The 26,769-nt window shown below is 34.7% G+C and overlaps 1 protein-coding gene across 2 annotated transcripts in view; it reads left to right on the top strand.

Annotated features, from left to right (window-relative positions):
• Positions 1–26,769, top strand: part of LOC128994550 (A disintegrin and metalloproteinase with thrombospondin motifs 9-like) — a 216,678-nt gene that overhangs the window by 127,882 nt on the left and 62,027 nt on the right. For both annotated transcript variants that reach the window (XM_054419174.1, XM_054419173.1), the window contains exon 5: positions 26,525–26,660. In XM_054419174.1, the coding sequence (XP_054275149.1) occupies positions 26,525–26,660 (136 nt within the window). The remainder of the gene's footprint in view (positions 1–26,524; positions 26,661–26,769) is intronic.

Here is a 26,769-nt window from a genome sequence, read left to right as displayed (position 1 = left end):
TTTTGATAATGCAACAATACTATAATGTACTGTACAATCTTAGTGATTTCACCAAGAGTGATTCAATGTGGCCAACATCGAGCAAGGAATACCAGCCAACGCCAACATACCACTTAACCTAATTAATCTATCACCCTATGGCAGTCATTAAAATATGTCTGTGAACGCAATTATTTGAACCAAAAGGTGCATCCGGTAAAATTTCTTACGTATACAGACACCTCGGTAAGAAAAACAAATAATAATATTTCATGTGTTGTAAATCTGTAGTATTACAACTCCTAAATTAGACACTCTCGATTTATTATTTGACGTAGGAGTATCATTTATCTTGCAACACCTGGACCTGGCCTAGTTTTTATTAGTGCGTAGGTATCCACCTGTCTCTGTTTGGTGATCCAGGTTATCCGTGTGTGTGTGCGTGTGTGTGACAGTTGACAGTGCTTGTGTGTGTGAGAGAAGTGCGTACGTTTGCCAGACAGAGACGACGAATCCGTCATACTGTAGGCCTTGTGCCAAAACTATTAGTAGTTTATATCGGTCCCTGTCTTCACCAACAATTCTTGTCTCCCATTTAAACTTTAGCAGACAAGTCTGTTTTGCTTACCGGAGACGAATTGTTAGCCTGTTGTCAGTCACTATTATTTTACTGGTTATTCCTGTAGTAGCCTATAATATGATTTTTCTATCTTACATTCAATCGCCTTTTAAGTTTTTTATATGGTTAGGACAAAATTAAAAAAAAAATCAACGGTCTATGTCAAATCATCGGTGTAAATTAAATTGCTTAAACATTTTGATTATAACTCATTGCATTACATGATACACTTTGTAACTTAACTGTCCTAATTAGGAACAATATTTTATTGAGATCCAGTATTATTCTAAGAACTCATTATACCCATTGCAGGTATGAATGCAAAAGTGCTACTGCAACAGTTTGATAAATGTTTTACGCCCTTTAACATTTTTGATGTGGGATATGCCAGTAATATAATGTTTTTAGCCCTCTAAGTGTAATTTGCTACCGTAAAAAATTTAATTTAGTACAAACATAAAAAAGAAACTGCTAAATATAACAATGACGTGAAATGAGCATCCGAAAATGTTAAAATTGTTACAAAACAACTATGTCCGTACGTATTATCAAAGTAAAACATCGTTACCTGAAGGTTATTTTTAGTTTCTAAAACAAAAAGTAGTTTCTACCTGTCCTTTAAGTGAAATCCACCTTTCTATAATTAGAAGTGAGATATATAACAGAAGCCAACGGTCCGGAGATTAACCTCATCTAGACCAGGTATCACCTGTGGTCGTGAAGAAGACATTAACTGGGTGTGTTTAGACAGTCTTATCAGTGATAAGAAGCTGTCACCCTCAATGCAGCATCCTGCGTCATCCAACACTCGTGTTGAACATGACCTGGACTACATCTGGGATTAACACAGTTCGATATGGAGCTCCAGTATCCCAGTTTGTTCTTAGGTTTGATGGAAAACAAGTAGATTAACTTTTACTGACATGGATTTGAAATTTGTTGAGTAAATTAATATCCTTGCTACGGATCGAAATATCAATTTAAGACAGGTGTAGGGAACTAATTAGCTAGAGGTCAAACTCTCTTTTTCTATTTTATACTCTTCGCCACATTGAAATTATTATAAAACTTTATCGATACATAGATACGTGTTATGAATGTCTGTATGGTATGCTTAACCTCCATACCTCGTAAAGTAATTCCGATTTAATGAAAAAGTTGTTATGATTAGAAGTTTGCAAAGTTTGTTTGTCCTAGGAAAATCGAAGTAGATCTTAACTTCAGGATTATTGTATTGTTGTTACTGGTAATATTTACCAGTAAAGGAAACGTATTGTTTCGATTTTTAAAATTTGTTTAGCCATTCTTGGGTTATTAAGTAATAGGCTTAGCAATACAATTGTATTTTTTCAACTTCTCTCGTAATTATCTTAATCTGGATTTAATTTAGTTTAATTTCAGTACAGTAAATGCACATTATCGTAATCCAAAAACTTAATAGTTTGACATCTTTTTAAATATAAAACTAGTTATCTAGCCACATAAAGAAGTTATTTTATGCAATTAAATATTTACGGGTTGTGGTTTATACGTGAGTTATATTGCTTTTATTCAGTTTCTCTAGTCTTAAGCTTCCTTTTGAACTATGCTTGTAAAAGCAAATATTAGTTCACATGTTTGCATCACACTGAGAAAATATATGTAATAAATAATTTTCTTATACTTATTGTTGGCTTCATTTAGATGAAAATGATATGTTTTATATCTAGTTTAAGTCATCCCTACTATAATTTTTAACATATTTTTGTAATTTAATTATTTCATTTAGCACCAGTTAAGTTAGGTTAGGTGAGTGAATTGGTTAGGTTGAGTTAGGCAATTTGTAAAACGAGAGAAAAACTCACATATTTATTATCAGTGTTTAGTAAAATTTAAACAAAAACAGTCAATATGAGTAAGTTGAACCAAATGACTTTATCCCTAAAATTATACATGAACTTAAGATTAAATTTGAGTAAGATAGAAACCAAGTTTTAAAATATCTTATCACCATATTAATCAAAGTGAGTTCACTTTCGTTATTACTTCTAAGTTGAAAATATATTATTTGCGTAAACTTAATAATCCAGTGACAGCTCGGTATTCTCACATATTTATGCATGACAGGTCGTCAGGTAAATAACGTAGGTAACAGCCATATTTCTATTGTACCCACATTCGAGTTTAGGAAACATCCAGTAAACAAAGCGATTGACAAGCGAGTTGTAACAACGACAAAACTTTCTCCTGACAAACAAGCTATGTTTGCTACCCGAGCTACCCCTGCTGGGAGCTAAATCTACGTATTATCCAAATGTCTCTGTGTAGAACCATAGCCATACAATCAGAAGCCTTGGAACGGTGTACTTGTGTAAACTCCACTCATATGTCACATACGTATATCTGGAATATTATTGGGAAGGAATACCAATGTAGAGAAAGTATTATAATGTTATTTTATTGCCAGTTATAGAACCTGTACCCCAGGAGGGCTCATGTCGTCAAAAACATTTAAAAAAATGGAACATGTAACATACATAAAAAAGTCGTGTTTGGATTTATTTATTTATTTCCAAAAGATTAAATGGTTTACACTTGAAAACTGTAATAGGTGTAATTGGAGACTCAAATTCAGCCAGTGTCCAAAAGGGCATTGAAATATTCATTCTTAAAATATTATTTTCTGAGAAAAGTAAACAACAGAGATCACTTCGAACTTTCCAATCAGGCGAGGAGAAGTTAACACCCAACTGTCAATGATAGTATTCGACTTATGTGAACAACCTTACCGACTACCATACGTCATAATGATCGAATCAATATTACAGTGAACAACCGGATGAAAAAACTGTAATCGAATCGGTGAACAACAGGAGCGACTATCAACCGTCAAACCGGTCAAAGCAAATGGACAACCGGATCAAATATCATCCATCGAATCAGTCGATGTAGGTGAACAACCGGAACGACTATCAGATATCGAATCAGTCGATGAAAGGTGAACAACCGGATAGAGTATGAATGAATGTCTGTCCTTGGATGTCCCGGGTGCCACTCCCCGGCCCTGTCTTAGTGTCTGGCACTCTACGTAACTTGGCGAAAGCGGTAACATTGTAAAGATACCGAGACAAAACAAAGATAACGCACGGCTTGTGAGAATTTAGACAAATCTAGTGTTTACAAACCAGTGTTTCTTGTGGAAACTTAAATTTAATTCGGAAAACCTCACGTAATAGTAATACAATGTGTTCATAGGAAGAGTAAATATCTAACTATAAACGTCGACTATGATATTACAGTACCACCAAAGGTACACAGCTTGGTATATGTCTTGATCAATTGCTGACACAATTTCGTGAGTAGGGATACAGAAGTAATTTGGCTTGACTAAAGTACCAATATCCAACAATTCCATTGCTGCATTTCTCTTTGTTTTAGACAAACCATAGAAATTTATGTACTTACAAAAGAGTGTAAACTGTTGGGGGTTTTCTTTGACTTTAAATGTGAAAAATACAAAATGACTACAACTAAGCTCAGTATACTCGCTTGGTATATGTGAGAATACTCAGGAACTGATTGAACTGACACCACTGTATGAGTTACTAAATTTTATTTAATTATTTAGTCTAATGTATGTAACCCTTTAAAACACATTATATATATATATATATATATATATATATATGATGATCAATAAACCAAATTACGTATTAACCAAAGGAATTAAACATTTTTGGGGCCCCAGTATCAAGATAAGAGAATTGAACACATATAAGATTAAAAGTGATAGATATAATACCAATGTAAAATGACTCGTTCTTAATTAATTAAACCCTTTTATATAAATATATGGATATTCATAAATGTTATTAATCTACATCTTTGCCATTTGGCCAAAGTCCAGTTCACAAAACTTAATACACAATCCTAATATGAAATTCTATAAAATTAATACACTTTGCAAACAAAGACTATTCACAATTTAGCAAAGTATCAAAAATAGTCGTTTGAAAACGAAATACTAAATGAGAACTTAATTATATTAAATACATTATTTTACAGGTATAACCTTTAAGGCTATATTGTTGTTGTTTTGTTTAGCAGTAAATTATTTATTTATAATTGTTTATTTTGTTTTATATCATCAATTTATTTAGGTTTTCAATTTTATTTTTAGTTAGGTTTAGTTTGAATGAATTGTAGTTACTTAACTTAGGCCCTTTTTTTTATATAATTTAAATTTATCTTCTTTCTTCTAAAATTTGTTGTCCTGGGAATTATAATTGAATTTTGACATACCGAGGAGAAGATCTTGAGGGTAGATGAATTCCCCGAGGTGACGTCTCGTGATGTCCAGGCCTCCCCTTGTCTCCGTTGGCAGATGACTGGGTGGTTGATCCTGGTCCTCGATGGTGGATGACGACCCCCTTGAACCTCTTCTCTCGGCGTGGGCTGAGTAGGTGAAGTAGTTTGGCCTAGGACGTATTCAGGTGGCAGATTTTACCAATCCTGATATAATTTGGGGCCTGCTCGATCCGACCCCGTCCTAAGCCTCGCAAATCTTCTTCCAGACTGATCCCATCTTGCTCCTCCTGTCCCTTCCTTTTTTTTGAGATTTCCCATCATTCTAATTAACCACGCCTACAGTGTCCAATCATAGATGATCCCTTTGGTGCTCAATGCTGTGATTGGCTGCCACTTCGATCAGCAGTTCACTGTAGACGTCAGGTTGTGCGTCCATTGCCCGGGACCTTGAATATGATACTTGTAGACTCGTCGGTGCCATTCAACATGTCTCTTTGTATTAGAAAATTGTAATATTTGATTTACTTCGGATTAATATAATTGTTTTAAATAGGCCTAATACGAATTTTAAAAATATGAGCATGAATGAAATTTAGGAATTTAATTAAAATAGAAATATGTTTACACTCCCCTGCTCGGGAAAATTTTTCGTCCCCGAAAAATTATCTTTAGTGCCCCAGTTACTCGAAGATGTCTTCGCATCGTCCATTGGATTGTGCTACTGTGCGGTGTCAGCCTGTTGTGTAGCCTCTTGTTGCTCCACTGGTTTACATGATTTGAATTGTAATGGATTGAATAAGAACTATATATTCTATAATTAAAATTACGATCGAGAGGAGATCCTATCAGTACTCATTGTGTAAATTTGTGCTAATAAGTAGATCAAGTTCGTTGTTTGATAATTTTTATTTTCTTAATAGATGTTACTTAAAAGCTTGGTGTAAATTGACATATTAATTAATTGTATTTGTGTATTGAACAGCTTTCCATTTGTATGTTTGATTGTTTATATCTGTAATTAATCACTCTTTCTTTTTATACCCTATTAAATGTCATGAAGCATCTAGACTGCGCGCTTAGACTAGATATCTTCGCAAGATGTAATAGTCATAAAATTATTTTGAATTTTATAGTATCTTTAGTTCGAATATAAATTGGAGAATATTTTTGATCTATTTCATATAGAAGTGGTGATGTTAAGTTTTTTTACTCGGAAAAGATACAATCTCACAATGTTTGAATGAGATTGCGTACAAAGGCAATGCACCTAGATGCTGAGTCTGCTTGATATCATCTTTCTGCTGGAGTCATGAAGCTGCTGTCTTTGTCGTCCAAGCTTGAGAACTCAGTGAGATGTTTTACCCGGCGCCTCCACCATGTAAACTGTTGGGGGTTTTCTTTGACTTTAAATGTGAAAAATACAAAATGACTACAACTAAGCTCAGTATACTCGCTTGGTATATGTGAGAATACTCAGGAACTGATTGAACTGACACCATTGTATGAGTTACTAAATTTGGTACTTCAGTATTAAACGGAGGCCACATTTTGTCAGCGCGCTGCGGCGGTTATGTTAGGTTGGGTTATCGTAAATATTATGTGTGTAGGACTTTCCTCGCTTCGTTATGAATCGAACGATACTTTCTATTATGATAACCCAACCTAACATAACCGCCGCAGCGCGCTGACAAAATGTGGCCTCCGTTTAATACTGAAGTACCCTAAATTTTATTTAATTATTTAGTCTAATGTATGTAACCCTTTAAAACACATTATATATATATATATATATATATATATATATATGATGATCAATAAACCAAATTACGTATTAACCAAAGGAATTAAACATTTTTGGGGCCCCAGTATCAAGATAAGAGAATTGAACACATATAAGATTAAAAGTGATAGATATAATACCAATGTAAAATGACTCGTTCTTAATTAATTAAACCCTTTTATATAAATATATGGATATTCATAAATGTTATTAATCTACATCTTTGCCATTTGGCCAAAGTCCAGTTCACAAAACTTAATACACAATCCTAATATGAAATTCTATAAAATTAATACACTTTGCAAACAAAGACTATTCACAATTTAGCAAAGTATCAAAAATAGTCGTTTGAAAACGAAATACTAAATGAGAACTTAATTATATTAAATACATTATTTTACAGGTATAACCTTTAAGGCTATATTGTTGTTGTTTTGTTTAGCAGTAAATTATTTATTTATAATTGTTTATTTTGTTTTATATCATCAATTTATTTAGGTTTTCAATTTTATTTTTAGTTAGGTTTAGTTTGAATGAATTGTAGTTACTTAACTTAGGCCCTTTTTTTTATATAATTTAAATTTATCTTCTTTCTTCTAAAATTTGTTGTCCTGGGAATTATAATTGAATTTTGACATACCGAGGAGAAGATCTTGAGGGTAGATGAATTCCCCGAGGTGACGTCTCGTGATGTCCAGGCCTCCCCTTGTCTCCGTTGGCAGATGACTGGGTGGTTGATCCTGGTCCTCGATGGTGGATGACGACCCCCTTGAACCTCTTCTCTCGGCGTGGGCTGAGTAGGTGAAGTAGTTTGGCCTAGGACGTATTCAGGTGGCAGATTTTACCAATCCTGATATAATTTGGGGCCTGCTCGATCCGACCCCGTCCTAAGCCTCGCAAATCTTCTTCCAGACTGATCCCATCTTGCTCCTCCTGTCCCTTCCTTTTTTTTGAGATTTCCCATCATTCTAATTAACCACGCCTACAGTGTCCAATCATAGATGATCCCTTTGGTGCTCAATGCTGTGATTGGCTGCCACTTCGATCAGCAGTTCACTGTAGACGTCAGGTTGTGCGTCCATTGCCCGGGACCTTGAATATGATACTTGTAGACTCGTCGGTGCCATTCAACATGTCTCTTTGTATTAGAAAATTGTAATATTTGATTTACTTCGGATTAATATAATTGTTTTAAATAGGCCTAATACGAATTTTAAAAATATGAGCATGAATGAAATTTAGGAATTTAATTAAAATAGAAATATGTTTACAAGAGATCCAAGTAGTTTTTAACTTACCTTTTTATGTAACTAAACTCATAAAAACTTGACAAACTATGAAAAGAAATTAAGTTGACCTATGTCCATTTTGATTCAAACCCCGTCAAAAAGATTACATCTTCTTCCATTGGCCCTTAAATTAAACACCTGTAAACTCTACATGCAAAGCTACTACTATGTAACGTTAGCGTAATACATTTCAACACAAATACAGAACTATTTAATAGATCACCCAATTGCAAATTGAATCACACAAACTTGTGATTGTTTAATTACCGCGCACGTAAGTGCTAAGAATCTTTATCTACAAACTCGTTTGCCTTTAACATTACAATCCTTACCGGCAAAATGCAGTTGTAGGTAGTTAAAGTAATTGTAAGCTAGGGGAATGAGCGTATAAGCATTACCACCATAGACCCCATGGGGCACAATCAGCAATGTCGGGTTATTACAAGCCATCATCACATTACAGTCTTATACATCCATCGCTTTGTGCTATTGAGTATGTCATGCAATTGAGAGGCTATTGTCAGTTGTTTTGCAATAGTCATTTTTAAAAGTATTAAAAGGAAGCTGGTTGATGGTTATAGGGGCCACCATTGTAATGAGAAAAAAGTATATTAACCAATAAATAAAAAGTAAAAATAAAATGAATTGCAAATCTATAAAAAAATGAAACTAAAAAAATAGACATTGTGGGATATTACTAATTATTAATATTTGTATATTTCTTACATACGAGTGCAATAGTGAAAAAATAATATTAAATTAAAAAAAGTAAAACATAGTTTAGATTTTTTAACCATAGCAATTCCATCGAACTACAACGTCAATTCAGTCTTTCTCTTAAAAATATTTCACTAACTTAAGTTTTACTAAGTAAAATATATTTTAATTCAACAATAACAATACTTAGTTCATTTTTTAAGATTATGGTATTAGGTTATTATTATTTAACTATACTAAGAAATAAAATAAACATATTTATTTCAGAGACAATTTTGTTAACTTTGATTCTACTGTAGTTAATAAACACGGAATAAGATGTTAAAAAAACTCAAACCTACTTCTTTGGATATATCGACAGTACAGAAACACAAAAAAAATAAATAAAAAAAATAAAAAAAAAATACCACGACATTTTATAAACTATTCTAATACTAATGTAAATCTAAATAATGATTTTCATACGGGATGTATATTACCTCAAGACAAATATATGAAAAAAGAACATGCACACTTGGATAGTTCTGGGTATTAGCTTGACAATTGTTTTCTCGTCCTTTGTGTTTTCTTTCGTATTGTGTGTGTATATATATTGTAAACAAAATTTTTTTTATGAAACATATTTTGATTTGATTTTATTTGATTCTTAGCAGCAAACCTACATATTTAAACAAATACTTAGGCAACAATTACTTACAATTACAATTACAATTACTTAGGCGTTGATTTATCGATTTCCTTCTTGTATTGTGAACATTGTTTAATTCCAAGAAACTAACCATAAATTCACTCAAATCTCTAGGTTAGCCGCAACAAGGTATTTGATCAAGCCTATTTTTTAGGTAGTTTTATTAGCAACCAGCTGACCACTATTTGCAAACGAATCACGAACGAATCCTTTTGCAGAACAATAAATAGTGAAGTATAGGCGGGGTAGAGTGTCCTGCAGGCGTGGGAGACGAACAATGTAAAACAGAACTAACAAGCGAAGAGGCGGCCTATGTCAACATTGGCGGTGAAATGGGATCTTGATTTATTCTGTCTAGTCCGGTTGTGGGTACAGATGTGATAACAGAATATTGAAGAGGGATATGATAAAGGTTAACGGAATCGATAAGTAATTTTATATGAAAATCATATCGTTAAAGGCTAAAAATAAAATAAAACCGATATGTATGTGATAAAATAGTACACTTTACGAAACATATTGTGTGAAGAGAACCCAAAATTATTGTGTGATAAAACACCTGATAAAAGGTAGTGGTTCATACAAGAAGGATAGTCATGTAACCTTACTGAATTGCAAAAATCAGGATTTTAGGGTGGATGATAGCGTAACGGGTTTGCTTGTCAGGAAACTCAATAGCAAGTGTTTAACCAATCGACCAATACCAATCCACCACCAATATCAAACCACCATTATCAACATCACAATAATTAATTAATGAGTAACAAATAACTTGTTACATTAAAAAATTTTCATCCAACAAGATTTACAGTTACAATAAAAATTAATATACTTCGCTTTTTAGAGTTTAGATTTAGTTTATTGATCGCAATATTAATCATTTTACTGCTTTATCTATCCGATATATTCAAAGAAACAAACTATTTTACGATACATATCAAGTCATATTATAATTAAAAAACTGCTCCTGGTCAAAGTTGTGTGACTCAAAGAGTTATTTAGTGAACCAAATTACAATAAATTCCACCATTGTTTTATTACAATATCGAAGAGTATAGTCAAAATCTTAAAACATCTACACCACTATCAGTCTGATAGCAGTAGGCATAATTGAATCTCACCCGTCTTCTCATAAACAACCCCGTACTCCACACAGGCACACTTACAATTAGCACTAATAAAAATAATTACCGTTTCGCAATCATATTTTATTATTAACATTAATTACCTTTATCTGTAATTACAAGTGGAAAGGTGAAGCGTATAAGGCATATTCCAATTATGCCTTCGCTCAGTTATGTAGTGGAATACTCGGAGTATAATTACTAATGTTTACGACATGAGGTGTAGGAATGCAATGGTCACCCATGAAGGCGCTGCTGTAGTGTGTGTTAGATCCTTGAGTAGACTAGAGGTGCGTAAATAGACCTTTCACATGTCAGACTGGGATCCGCATTAGCTTTATAAACATTAGACTTGTTTTGGATAAATATATTGGGGCGACAACAACTAGATTAGTTAAAATGTTTGATGGGATAAAATATTGTATTATTGAAAGGACATCGAAACCGCATAATAAAATTGGACAATAGTTCAGTGAATGTTTATGGACCTCAACGGATATTGTTATCAAAACTGAACACTGTCAAGCTTAATAAATTTATTTGTATATTAGGCTACAGATATACAATTTAGTTCAGAAAATTTTAATATGAAGTTTAAATGAAGGAACCAAGCTTTTAATGACCGTGTGTACTGTTAAAATCACTGAAATCACTGCTGAATTAGTTTAGACCCGCCTAAGTAGATAGGCAATGTTGTAATAAATAAGCTGCAATTAAAGTTCCAATTAACAGAAAGATAAAACACCAGGGACTCCAAGCAAAGTTCAGCTACCAAGTAGTTATGAACACACAAAAATAATTACATCATGTCAATGATGCAAAAATAAAGGAGTTTATATGACAATTTTATTTATCTTCTATCATTGCAAATAAATTAAATAAAACATTAAAAAATTATTGAGATTTTTCACAACTGTATTGTTTATGTACGACATTATCCGTGCTTTGCAACGAAGTATAAACCTAGAATTGAAAAAGATTAGTCCTATAATATTGATAAAAAATAGTTAGTATTTCCGTTATTGTATTATTTTATTAACAGCAACCGGGAATAAAAGCCTTATGTGGATATTGAAGGGAAACAGACATATAGTAATCCCGAGTACATAAACATATAATTAAACAGAATGTCAGATAATTGTGTTCAATATTCTTATATATCTTCTAGAAAATTGTGTTCTTTTGCGGGAGGACAGACACACACTTAACAAAAATAGAATATTAAAATCGTAACATATTATTTAAACGCGTGACCACTCATTTTGGGTATTTTTTTAAGAAATATTTATTTGTATTTTTTTTTTATTTATTCTCGGAGTAAGCAAGGTTACATGTAAGTCTAACCTATGTCAAAACACATTGATAAATGCAACACTCCAGCAACACAGTCAATCTACCATAATCTACCCATCTGTCTCGTATATTTCCTGAATAATTGCTATTTAGTGCTGTCCGTTAATGAGTCTATGCAGTGAGCCTGGGCATACCTCGCGTTCCTATCTGGGATACCTTTCATCTAGCGGCCGTATCTTTCATCTAACAATGTTTCTCAAGCTGAAAGTGATTTGTTGGGCCTCAGCCAAGTCTGATATCGTAATGTATCTGAGTGCTCCTGAATAAATCTGCACTTTGGTTGATAACAAGTGACTCGATGTGAATATATGAGCTATTAATTGGGTGAAATCCACTTCCTTAGTAAAATTAAATAGATTTCGTAACTCGGATTTTGATTTGAAGGTGTGATAAACCACTGGGATCATTGTTTGTTACGAAGTAAGTTTACTAAACTATTATACTTTGCTTATACGCTCATCTTACTAAACTTCCAAGATCACCAATGGATAAAATATAATTTTTTCTACCTTTTAAAAGTCTGAGAAGTGTTTCAAAACACATGGACTCAGTACAGTTGATGAAAGCGCAATATAAATCTATTCAAAATCTGTAGTATTAGCATGAATGTATTCAATACACGTAGGTTTACTTACTTTTCAACAAATTATTAGGAATCTGAAAGACACTGAGGTATTTACTGCAGTCAAAAACGTTCGTAAAAAATAGATTATCATTATTAGTACAGAAGGATCGGTTACAAAATTTATACGAATAAATTCATGTAAATATCGTTCGTTTTTTTTCAAAGGGGTTCCTCCATTTAGAGACGATGTTTCTCAACCGAAAGGTCTAATTTATACATTTTTTAGATATGGTCTCAAAGCTCAAGAGGAGTTTTGGACCACCGAGTCATGATTTATCATGGAACTAAAACTCATTGGTGAATCAGTGGAATAAAAAAAAACTGACCCAGGTGCAACACAAAACTTTTACTAAGATACACAAGCAAGTTACACAAGAATTGAAACATATTATTAATTACTTATGTATGCAAACTCTACAAAATAAGGATAGTATATGTGTTTGTTATGCAAATTAGGAGGGGATAAATGTCACATTTCTAGTCTAAACAAAGAGACAAGAGTTCTAGCTGGGGCGTGGTGTGTTGCAAATAACCTACAACATCAGGGGATTTACTATCGACAACCTCGGATGCCATTTCCATTTACAATTCATAGAATACTATACGTCCAGTAAACATCTCCCACGCCGAGGTTAAGGATCGCAAACATAAAATGAAATTGTTATCCTGTACTTCTTACTGTACAATTCTTTTTGTTTGTCTATGGCTTAAGAATAACCTCATCACAATAGCTTGAATATAGATCAAGTTTTGGATCAATCCCTTGCAAAAACGTATATATTGACATCTACATTGGTAAACACGAACACGTACATAAAAAGGGTTGTTAGAAAAAGTTTGAGTTACGATTTTTCTACGCACCAATAGCCAATGAAATTCAAACAACGTTGTAAATATTGAGAACATATGAGTTTCTATTCAACTTACAGCCAAGTCCTCCTCCTAATCTGTAGTGAATATAGTCGATTGTGACTATTACCTTGTGAGTAGCATCTGCAAACGACCTTGCAGAGCATCATAAAACATCGCAAGTGACTTTGATTGCGATCTAACCACTGACTTGCGATATCACGAGATGATATTGCAGGTTTACGATATGAACTATTCTTAGCATCCTTCCGCGTAACGGTGCTCTTGAGATATATATTTTGCACATTAAGAGTCTTGGTGGTTGTGCGAAGAATTGCGAACCATATATTTGCTTCTTTAAGTTTACATCCCATCATTTCACAAATCCCCGGAAATCTGTTTCAGTTTCATCTTTTACTTCATTTAAATTCACATTTTCATAGTATTCTCAATCCTTGTAGCTTTAGACGGGTCATTAGTTAAGTCCTTAATAAGTAACAATTAACTTTTTGTTGTCATCAAGGATGGCCATCTTTCAGAGCAAGAGAAGATCTTCCCAGTCCTTTTAATGGCTAAGGCAGTTCCATAGTTTTTTGACAGATTTTCGATCCCCTCATGTCATGCTTTTCGTTCATTGTTCATGCATGGTTCACGCATTCATGGTTTTGAGACGAGATTCTTCACAACCGCAAAAGTAAATGGACTATGATCAAGGATGTCTCTATCTGGTTTTGCAAGGCCTTGTCTTCCAATAAGCGGGGCAGCACATTTTGGATTCATCAATCGCTATGATGGGTCAAAAGAACGGTCCTAACAGTACAAAAGAAAAGTCCTAACAGTATCTACAAGAATCCTCGGGTTTTGTTCAAGGATGTCTCTGCTGTAACAAGAGTATGTAATGTAGGCTCGTGGTGGGCAGTTCTGCCTACAGACATAATGTTGCCAGGATATGATTCACTAGTCCTTGTCGCATTGTCAAGTTCATGATCAGTTTGGGCGCCGCTCACTCAACATGTGTTCTGCATACCAAGACTCCAGATGAGGCCCCGGTACTGTTAGACCAGAGTCGAGGCTGAACTCCAAGCTCAGTGTCATATGACTGATGGTGAGATAACCTAATCTATTTGATCTTGGGTTTTATAGAGTACGAGAGACCTTGAAGTCAGGACGTGAAGACACCTTTCAGATAATGTTTGCTCTGCAGCACAATGGTACAAGACTGTTCAGTAGCATGAAGACCTTCTATAGGCCTACTGTGAAGAAAATCACTGATATGGAAAAACTCGCGAGGTTAGGGTCTCAAGAACCGACGTTTTAAAAGTATAACTTAAAGGTTATTGGGTGTGCTTAACGTGGTCATATCCAATTTTTAAGAATTGCCTGGAGTGACGTTCTACAGCGGAACGTATAAATTGCATTGTTGTTTGACTATATCTCCCAGGATTGTCCCCCTCGAAGCTGGAAGGGTTTGACAAATCGAGAATGAGTTAAAATCCTACCGAGACATTTAAACACATTTCCACAAGTTTCACTTTGATTGAATGAAATGTGCATAAAATAGTTTTATTTGTAGATAATATTTTTTCCGAGTTTGTTTGGATCTTCTACCCGACCGATTTTCATGATTGAGGCCTAAAATTGAAGGTATGCACGCACAGATTTTACATCAAGCATCGGCGTATATTTATCTACTGTATTACTCGACCAAAAAATATAAATTTGATTTATTTTCGAATTCTTTCTTCAATTTAAGATGTATTTCAGCAGTTCCTATATATTTTGGTCTAAAACCCTTCAGTCAAATACTGGCTTTTTATTTAAGCTATTAGTTATTCAAATCGGGCGAGTTTCAAGCAAACGCGAGGTGAACAACATACATAAAAATGATTTTTATAAGGGTTTTCTATGATTAAAAATCAATAGCTCCAATATTGTTTATGTTTTTTTTAATATGTTAAGACTCAAAATAATCAGTTAATTATAAGCTTAAATTTGAGCTATTGATTGTTTGAAACAGTTAAGTTCAAGATACTGTATTACTCAACCAAAAATTATAAATTTGATTATTTCTTGGATATGATATTAATTTTTACGCTGCGGAGCAGCATGGGCCCTCTAGTATTGTAAATACTAACTGTTATATAAATATCCGCAATCTGCCACAGTGAAAAATCAGACGAGTATTGTTTGCCATTAGATACACGCAGCAGTTTAGCTGGACTCGGTCCCGGCGCCGTTGTAATCGTGACTCGAAGTATCAAAACAAATTCTCAGGGGAGTTATTGGCTGAGAGGTGACGACTCAAGTGGCCAAGGGTTCCCACCATCCAAGTGTGAGAGAGAGATAGAGATATGTGTACAACGCGTGTAGCCACTCTATGTACCTTGTGATTCAATAGTACAACACTTTGAATTGCAAAATATGATTTGGTATTGTAAAACTTTTATATATGTACTAGACTAACTTATTGTGTGTATAGGACGTGTTCTGTATTTCATTGAATAAAGTAAATTGTATATATTAGAATAAATTTATTGATTGAAAATACAGTAGAATGTAATGATTGTTTATGTGGAATGTAAGCTTAAAATTGCTCGATATATATTTCCATGTGTTAAATATAGGTCGCGTGTTACTGGTTTATTTTATAGTACTGTATACTCTAGAATTTTGCTGTGGTGTCGGCAGTGAAAGGTGGAAATAGGCTCACAGTATAAATAAAACCTTTGTTCTGAATTATTTATGTCATTAGTTTTTTCTCTAAGACTCACTTTATGCTTTACCTCTCCTTTTACCTTTTTTTTTACTCCAACGATATTTTTAATTCTCCGTTGCTATCATGATGATTAGAGTTTTTAAAACAATTTGACTACTGTTTAGTACTTATATGTTGCAACACTGACTGAATGAATCAGAATAAAACTCTGAAAATAGAATTGAAAAGGGAATTTAATTGAGTAACCGTATTATTGTAATCATTATTCATGCTCCTGATTATTATTAATGCTCCACATAGGTAAAGGAAATATAATGTTATATCTGTATTCTATACAAATAAAATTAATTATATTACGGCAAAATTGTCTTCCTTACAAACTGAAGACAATTAAATTTAAATGTTATTTACTAAGCTATTATTACGTTCAAACACAGCGGTATATTAGTAAACAAACTATTTTCCGTTGCCATAGCCAAACAAGAACACACAACATAAGAAATTTTCCAAATATTATATCGACACACTTTCAACCCTTAAATACCACCGAACTTGTACTGTCCCTACACCAAAACAGGCTCCAACTTATTCAGTAGGACGAGAAGACTCTTTACAGTATCCAAAGTCAATGGTATTCCCCGACATAATTCGCGTCAGCTACAGAAGCGAGTAAGTATAAGACAAAACACTTAACATTCACAAGTGGGTGAGCGTGTGGGTGGGAGAGCTTGAGGAGCTTTAATTTGATTGTAGATAACAGTTTTACAAACGTAAAACTGACAGTGAGAGATCAGTGATACGCGAATTACCATATCTCGGTCATATCTGCCATCTGTTATGTTGATTTTGGCTGTGTTTTTGTAGGCTTATCACCTTCTTAACTGACCGAGAAGTATAAAACCAGTTCTGGGTATGGGAACAAGTACTACTTGGTTGGTTTTTGCCTTGATTATTAATATTTTTTTAAAGAGTAAATGATTGTGTTTATTGAGATTGATTATTGATAACTCACTTTGAAAGCTTCGTGTGAAACGTATCTGAAATATCTTATCGGGTGTCAGAGAAAACATCTTGAAACATTGTATTTTTATAATGAGCATGTACATAATATAAGAATTTAAGGTCAAACTTTTTGGTATCATAACCTCGAATAATTTTCTTCTTAGAAATATGATTTTAATGTACATGCTAAAATTTCTAATACAACAGTAAGTGATAAAAAAGTGCAAAACACAAACAAGATATAAAAGTTTTAAAAACACTCAAGAGACTTAAAAACACTTAAGCACAAAAGTCTATGTTAAGTTTATGAAACTACCCAAGAACTATCTTGAATAAGCTGAAATCTGTGGTGGGCTGGTTTTATGCGAGAGCGTCTTTAAAAACATAAAACGACCAGAACAAAAAGAGAGACAAAGTTAAGAGCAAGATACTCTTACTGTCTCACTCTTTATTGTGTGTTAAAAGGGATTCCTATGAGAGCGACATTAAAATTTCTTTTTTGCTTGCAACTTCTAAATTATTGACTCCTCTTGAGACTCATCTCCTAATACTCTAGGTATTATCGATATAAATTTTATAAACACAGGCTAATGTAAATAAATGCGAATATTGTAGAATAAATTGCAAATGAACTTTGCAACCTTTGCACAATAATAAGATATATTAGTCGTTGTTCAGATATAACCTTAGATTGTCACATTAACATTGGTAGACCTGTACTATCTAATGACCACTGACAGCCTCAAGGTCGATTATACTTGGTGCGTGGCCTACTCACTACTCATTACTCACTACTCACTACTCAGTACTCAGGTTTGCCTGAGTTACGCAAATTGCTCTGTGACGGAAGTGCTACTAGTAGGTGCAGGGATACACGCCTTTGCTGAGAAATGAGATCTTAAATTTCGTGAAGTCTGTCATACTACGTAATACGCCTTTATCTCGTAAATAGAGTACTAATGTAATTTAATAAATAAATAAAAGTGCGATTTTGCTCTTTACGCCAATCAATATTTGCTTTGAAAACCGACCAAAGCTCCTCGTCTTGCCAGGATTGTTTTCAACTCAAGAATGCATTGATGGAAGGTCGACCACTTGCCCACATAAATTATATTTGCATAAATACTTTCTTGAATATATGAGATGTTGCAACGCATTTATATTTCAATTTTTTTACAGGCATGCCTACAGTAGTACCTATGTCAATAAAACGTACTCATTGTACAGATATTAATTATATAGAGCAAGTTGAACATAAAGCCTTTGTAGAAAGTGAAGATGATGAATGAAAGGTCCAATGTAGGACAGTTACAAGGTTTAGTTGTGCGTTACAACAAGGTTATACGCCTTGGGTGGGTCTGACACTTCCGCAATTTGGCAGCGATTCTTCTTGTCGTGCCGGTGCGTGCCCCCAAACTGAGGGACATCACGGCCTCAATCAACTAGAACTCGCCTCAACCTTCTATTTATTTTGATAAAGTTTGTCTGTATTATAAGCAAAACCGTTATAGTTATCCTTATATGGTCATCAGTTCGCAGTAGGGCCTAGAGTTCTTTATTCGGCGTGATTTTGAAAGAAATGTCTCATGCTAAAACATCCCGGTTCTACATTCAAATGGTCTTAATCAACTATAACACACTTCTTTTAGATTTATAAATATAGTCTTTTTTTTACTTGTACCAAATAAAATTATTCAGAATTGGACACTTCACCGTTGTTACATAAATAACTAAGGTTTTTTAAACTACGAAATTATTTAAAATGCATTTCTCATGGAAGCAACCACTTTCACAACAATTATTGTTTAAAAACTATGTACCTCTTGGAATGATAAGTGTACCTGCACCATCCAATGTAGTTTTTCGTGCTTATGTGGTCACCTGGTACTGTGTACTCGGTAGCTAAAACAATACGTGAGCAAAATCGAACTTTTCTTTATTTTTAGCGAATTTCCCATATAGGGAATAAGCTATTACCGTAGTACTCACGGTAAGACCTGGACCCGGGACCGATTTTTTTTCGTTTTGAGGTCCCTAGAGGCCAAAAACACCATCCGTTCAAATTCATATATATATATATATATATATATATGTGTGTGTCCGTTAGCGCGATAACTCGAGCAAAAATGATCCGATTTTGATGAAATTTGGTACAAACGTGTAAACCTACGTTTATTCGAACGAGTTAGCGAACCAGCATGATCGGACCATGGGAACAGGGGTTTATGGGGGCTTTTATGGGGTAAAAATGGGGTTTTCCCATTTTTGACCTAAAAAACATAAAATTTTGCAATTTCTTTCCAAACTATTTTGTAGAGCTTAAAAAAAATAAATTATTTAGTATATTGAAGCGTTATAATGTGCCTAATGGTTACGGAGAAAATTCCAAAAAATTGTAAATTTAAAATTCCCATGTTATTCTTATGGAGAATAAGTAAACTGTTGTAGTTTGCTTGTTTTATAAACATATTTTGCCCAAATTTGGAAAATGTTTTTATTTCTTACTAACTATTAACATTTTACATAAAAAACACTTTTACCCTCCCTGTTGCAGCAAACCTAAGTATGTGTAAAACTGATTCTATTTAAATAGGGAATAAATGTGATATTTTTAAGGAGACATTTTAGTGTAAATCCATTCAGGGAAATGGAAATTCGCTTAGTCTGCAGGTTTGCTGCGGCGGGGGTATTGATACGTGGAATAATATCGTTATGTTGTGAACAAAATGTTATGAAACACGATGATAAGGCAACATGTTACAATAATATGGGGGTATATTTGCATCTTAACCCGGGTAAGTATCAAGTATTCGGCAATAATAGAAGGGTTAGGGCTTAAATTAAACTCGGTTTATCAAATCAAACCCGTAACTCAAGTCTAAAAATAAGGAAGGATCAATCTGTAGAGCGTGTGGCAGATATGTAGGCTATAATTGTCCGCAGCATAGCTACAGTCTTAGCATTGTGGGCCTAGTGTCAACTTTGGCATGAGGCCATCAGTATTTTAAGATGCAAAACAAACTCTGCATTTTACGTGCTGTTAGTGTGGCTATTATGGCTACACTAGCTTAAAGATAGATCAATATTGTTTATTTATTGTTCAAGTTGTTGCTTAGTGGCAATGGTGTGTCCCTCTTTTGGTATACTAACTTTTTTTTAACTATTAGCCAACCACTATATTCCTCTAAGTATGAGGAATGTATGAGAAACAAAACAACTACAAAGAGGAAACTACCAACAATTCAAAGATGTCAACAAATGTGTATTATGTGACAAGAAGGATATATAAGATAATGAAGAACTCGTTGGCTTAAATTGTGATGATTTTTGTAACTACTTAGTAATAAGATAAAATCCAGTAATGCAATTTTTAGGCTATGAAAAAATGGTAATACCTTCCTTGGCAAACACAAACGAGTATTGTTTATTTTGCGTTGCGAAGCATAGCATTTTTAGTACAGGTAAAATAATACATAAACACTACATATAAACAACAAAATTTGTACATTCATGAAATTTCACCTGTGAGTTACTAATAATATGAGAAATGAAGATCCGATGAGTCCCCAAAAGTTTGGGTGTCCTAAGGCCCTTTTTGGGGCCCTTTTTGTTCCGAAGGGCCCTTGTTCCTGAATAATTTTGTTTTAACGTTTAAGGTCGAGTGAGGTGTGGTTTTCGATGGTTTTAGTTATTTTAAATCGATTGGGACATTTTTTAAGTGTATTAAACCACTCCATACAGGGTGTTTCGAAATATTATTACTTTTTACGATATTAAACATTTATTCATAAAGTGATAAAATTAGTTACCTCCATGCTCTATTTAAAAGAGGATTATTGAAAATAACTGTAATTCTTTACTATATAAGAGGGAAGGATCACAAGGAGTAAGAGAAAATATTAAATACCCCAGTCACAGCAAACCTTTAGACTAAGCGAATTTTCATTTGCCCGATTTTCAATTAAATCTAAAATAGCATTGAGTTTAATGAATACTTAGGATTACTGATACAAGGAGGCTAATAAAGTACGTGTGTATAGTAAAATATTAATAGCCTAGTATAAAACAAATAAATTTGACAAGTTTTATTAAGACATATCTATAAACAAACAAACAAAATCATTTTACACTATTCTCCTTAAGAATAACATGGAATTTTATATTTACAATATTTGAATTTTATTCGTAACTAATACACTTACAAAAACGTTAATATACTAAATTATTTGTTTTCTTTGAGCTCTTTAAAATGCTCTAGAGAAAAATTGGGAAACTTTGTCTTTTGAGGGTCAAAGATTACAAATTTTTACCACATAAAACCCTTTTCCATGGACCGATGGCATAATCGGTTTCGTTAAAATTGAACCAAAATCACTCGATTTATCATGTTTACGGACACGTATATAACATGGATATATTATATTATATATATGTATATAAACACATATATAATATTTTAAGTGGATGGTGCTTTAGGCTTCTGGGGGCATCGAAATGAAAACGTAAATCGGTTTCGGGTCTATGCTTTACCATAAGACCTTCGGAAACATAATAACATAGGTTACTAAGCAAAAATTTCAACTTTTAAGGTGGTGTGAATAATCTTTCAACGTGTTTTTTATGCAAATCTATTAAGACCAATTTCAAATTGATATGTATTTTTCTTAGGTAGTTATTTAAGTTATTTTTTTTACATTTATTAAAAATTAAAACAATTGTATTTTTATGAAACCTTACATTACATAATAAAATGAAGTACTTAAACTAAAGCTATTTTTCTACAATTTCCGTAGTATCTGTCTTTACAATTTCATCATCACAATAATTATTCTCAGACGACTCATCAATAATTTTGTTATTCTTAGCAACTCGTCCATCTTTACTGATTTTGTCCAAGTTGGTGTTCAATCAGGATTCCCCTTTACAAACCTAAAAACTTGCATATTGCAGAACAGGCAACACCAATCTTAAAGCACGAACAATGTGGTGCCTAAACACCTTTCATACATACTGACGTTTGCAACTTGTAACTTAAGTTCCTCAAACTTATTTTCAATCGATACAAGTACGGTTATCTTTCGTGGTTATGACAACCAGGACAGCACTAAGACATCAGAGCAGCATTGTCGGTACAAGAATTTTTGTCCTGAATAATGGGATCGAGGTTTATGGGGTAAAAATTTGATTTTCTTATTTACTTTACCCTCAAAACACAAAGTTTCCCAATTTTTCTGTAGGACATTTTAAAGAGCTTAAAAACAAATAATTTTGTATATTAACGTGTTTTTGTATGGTTATTAGTTACGGATAAAAATACTAAAATTGTAAATTTAAAATTCCCATGTTATTCTTATGTAGAATAGTGTAATGATTTTGTTTATTTGTTAATAGATATATTTTGATCAAACTTGTCAAATTTATTTGTTTTATACGAGGCTATTAATATTTTACTATACACACGTACTTTATTAGCCTCCTTGTAGCAGCAAACCTAGGTAATCGTTAAACACAATGCTATTTTAGATTTAATTGAAAATCAAGTAAGTAAAACGGAAATTCGCTGGGTCTGCAGGTTTGCTGTGACGGGGGTATTTAATATTTTCTCTTACTCCTTGTGACCCTTTCCCCTTACGTAGTAAAGAATTACAATTATTTTCAATAATCCCCTTTTATATAAAGCATGGAGGTAACTAATTTTATTACTTTATGAATAAATGTTTAAATATCGTAAAAAGTAATAATACTTCGAAACACCCTGTATGGTGTGGTTTAATACACTTAAAACTACTCCCAATCAATTTAAAATAACTAAAACCATCGAAAACCACAACTCACTCGACCTTCAACGTAAAAACAAAATTATTCAGGAACAAGGGCCCTTCGGAACAAAAAGGGCCCCAAAAAGGGACTTAGGACGCCCAAACTTTTGGAGACTCATCGGATCTTTGTTTCTCATATTATTAGTAACTCACAGGTGAAATTTCATGAATGTACAAATTTTGTTGTTTATAAAACCCTATTTTACCTGTACTATTTGGGATCGGCTTCAGTGCAAACTCGCGCAATAGTACTAAAAACAGCTGATCACATTTCGGACAAACTGGCCCATGTTGTTTTGATGAATAATTGAGGAGAAACAAAATGTAAATTTGAAAATGCCTATACAGCTTGAAACTAACAAAATTCAAGATAATTGTAATGTGCTGCGATGATAATTAAGCTACCAACTTATAAAAGCTTACGTTTAACGTTATAGGTTTAATTTTTTAACACAAGTGTGGTTTGCAGGTAATTTAAATAAATCATTGTCCTCATTGCGAAATGGTTTCTTTCAATAAAACGTTTCGTTATTCTATAACCAGTGTTTAGCATTCAAAGGATTGTTCTAACAAGTAATAGCCCAACATTTAAATTGTAAACAAAAAAATTGATTGAAGAGGAAACCATAATATAACCTATACAATTAACAGATTTCCTATCAACAAAGACTGATTAAACTGCCTAAGCTGCGTTTATGCACGAGGAGCGGGAGCGGGGCGATAGCGGTCACGCTCCTGCCGTGAAAATTCTGACAAATAGTTCAAGCGATAGCGTTAGCGGTCGATCAACGGCGAAGGGATTGGGGGGCACAGATGTACGTGACGCAAAACGCAAAGGGGAAGAGCAATAAAACACTTAGGATGAAAATAAACACATTAAGTAAATTAGTTATGTCTTGTACAACAATGGATGAAACGATAACTTATATGATCGTCGGGGCTAAAACTAGAGAAGCAAGTAATAAAGAACCGACCAATGGTATATTTAACCTGGTAATAAAGCGGATTATCAACGGTAACATTATGAGGTTAGTGCCACGGCCACAACACTCTCCATTCATCTATCTCAGTCTCACAAACAGTGACAGTACCTCTTTAAACCACAGTGTCTGACACAGTATGTACCACAACATCGTGTATATGCAGTCCTCGTTATGCAACTCCTACACCTGAGGTTACTGCCGAGGCCATAACACTCTCCATTCATCTATCTCAGTCTCACAAACAGTGACAGTACCTCTTTAAACCACAGTGTCTGACACAGTATGTACCACAACATCGTGTATATGCAGTCCACGTTATGCAATTCCTACACCTGAGGTTACTGCCACGGCCACAACACTCTCCATTCATCTATCTCAGTCTCACAAACAGTGACAGTACCTCTTTAAACCACATTGCCTGACACAGTTGCATGTACAACAACATCGTGTATATGCAGTCCTCGTTATGCAACTCCTACACCTGAGGTTACTGCTACGGCCACAACACTCTCCATTCATCTATCTCAGTCTAACAATCAGTGACAGTACCTCTTTAAACCACAGTGTCTGACACAGTTGCATGTACAACAACATCGTGTATATGCAGTCCTCGTTATGCAACTCCTACACCTGAGGTTACTGTCACGGCCACAACACTCTCTATTCATCTATCTCAGTCTCACAAACAGTGACAGTACCTCTTTAAACCACAGTGTCTGACACAGTTGCATGTACAACATCATCGTGTATATGCAGTCCTCGTTATGCAATTCTTACACCTGAGGTTACTGCCACGGCCACAACACTCTCCATTCATCTATCTCAGTCTCACAAACAGTGACAGTACCTCTTTAAACCACATTGCCTGACACAGTTGCATGTACAACAACATCGTGTATATGCAGTCCTCGTTATGCAACTCCTACACCTGAGGTTACTGTCACGGCCACAACACTCTCTATTCATCTATCTCAGTCTCACAAACAGTGACGGTACCTCTTTAAACCACAGTGTCTGACACAGTTGCATGTACAACAACATCGTGTATATGCAGTCCTCGTTATGCAATTCTTACACCTGAGGTTACTGTCACGGCCACAACACTCTCCATTCATCTATCTCAGTCTCACATACAGTGACAGTACCTCTTTAAACCACAGTGTCTGACACAGTTGCATGTACAACAACATCGTGTACATGCAGTCCTCGTTATGCAACTCCTACACCTGAGGTTACTGCTACGGCCACAACACTCTCCATTCATCTATCTCTGTCTCACAAACAGTGACAGTACCTCTTTAAACCACAGTGTCTGACACAGTTGCATGCACAACAACATTGTGTATATGCAGTCCTCGTTATGCAACTCCTACACCTGAGGTTACTGCCACGGCCACAACACTCTCCATTCATCTATCTCTGTCTCACAAACAGTGACGGTACCTCTTTAAACCACAGTGTCTGACACAGTTGCATGCACAACAACATTGTGTATATGCAGTCCTCGTTATGCAACTCCTACACCTGAGGTTACTGCCACGGCCACAACACTCTCCATTCATCTATCTCTGTCTCACAAACAGTGACAGTACCTCTTTAAACCACAGTGTCTGACACAGTTGCATGCACAACAACATTGTGTATATGCAGTCCTCGTTATGCAACTCCTACACCTGAGGTTACTGCCACGGCCACAACACTCTCCATTCATCTATCTCTGTCTCACAAACAGTGACGGTACCTCTTTAAACCACAGTGTCTGACACAGTTGCATGCACAACAACATTGTGTATATGCAGTCCTCGTTATGCAACTCCTACACCTGAGGTTACTGCCACGGCCACAACACTCTCCATTCATCTATCTCAGTCTCACAAACAGTGACGGTACCTCTTTAAACCACGGTGTCTGCCACAGTTGCATGCACAACAACATTGTGTATATGCAGTCCGCGTTATGCAACTCCTACACCTGAGGTTACTGCCACGGCCACAACACTCTCCATTCATCTATCTCAGTCTCACAAACAGTGACGGTACCTCTTTAAACCACAGTGTCTGACACAGTTGCATGCACAACAACATTGTGTATATGCAGTCCGCGTTATGCAACTCCTACACCTGAGGTTACTGCCACGGCCACAACACTCTCCATTCATCTATCTCAGTCTCACAAACAGTGACGGTACCTCTTTAAACCACAGTGTCTGACACAGTTGCATGCACAACAACATTGTGTATATGCAGTCCTCGTTATGCAATTCCTACACCTGAGGTTACTGCCACGGCCACAACACTCTCCATTCATCTATCTTAGTCTCACAAACAGTGACAGTACCTCTTTAAACCACAGTGTCTGACACAGTTGCATGCACAACAACATCGTGTATATGCAGTCCTCGTTATGCAATTCCTACACCTGAGGTTACTGCCACGGCCACAACACTCTCCATTCATCTATCTTAGTCTCACAAACAGTGACAGTACCTCTTTAAACCACAGTGTCTGACACAGTTGCATGAACAACAACATTGTGTTTATGCAGTCCTCGTTATGCAACTCCTACAACCACGTCACTTACCGTTCATTCTTTTCTTACAATCTGCAGTTATTATGAGTTACTCTTACTTAGTTAGTTCTTAATCCTGTCGTCTCATCGGTACTTGTATTTATTTTCTTTTATTGTATGTTACAGACTGGCCACATCAGGACGTCCAATGGCAGTTTCTTCATAGAGCCAGCAGAAGAGTGGCAAGACCACAACACGGTGCCGGTCCACAGATTCTACAGGGTCCCTCCCACAAGCTTCCCGTTGGTTCCCGCCCACCATGGTCAGTATACACTTTATAGTAGACTGTATACACTCATTTTTATTTAATTTTGTGTGTATTTGGATTTTAATGTTTTTTTTTGTCTCTGATAGTCACTAACGGCAAACTT

The sequence above is a fragment of the Macrosteles quadrilineatus genome, unplaced genomic scaffold (genome assembly GCF_028750875.1).
Source record: "Macrosteles quadrilineatus isolate MER2022 unplaced genomic scaffold, UCM_ALF_1.0 Scaffold_5__1_contigs__length_97177068, whole genome shotgun sequence".
In the NCBI taxonomy this organism is placed as follows: domain Eukaryota; kingdom Metazoa; phylum Arthropoda; class Insecta; order Hemiptera; family Cicadellidae; genus Macrosteles; species Macrosteles quadrilineatus.
Note: the sequence above shows the minus strand (reverse complement) of the source record. Positions and strands in the feature narration are given on the sequence as shown.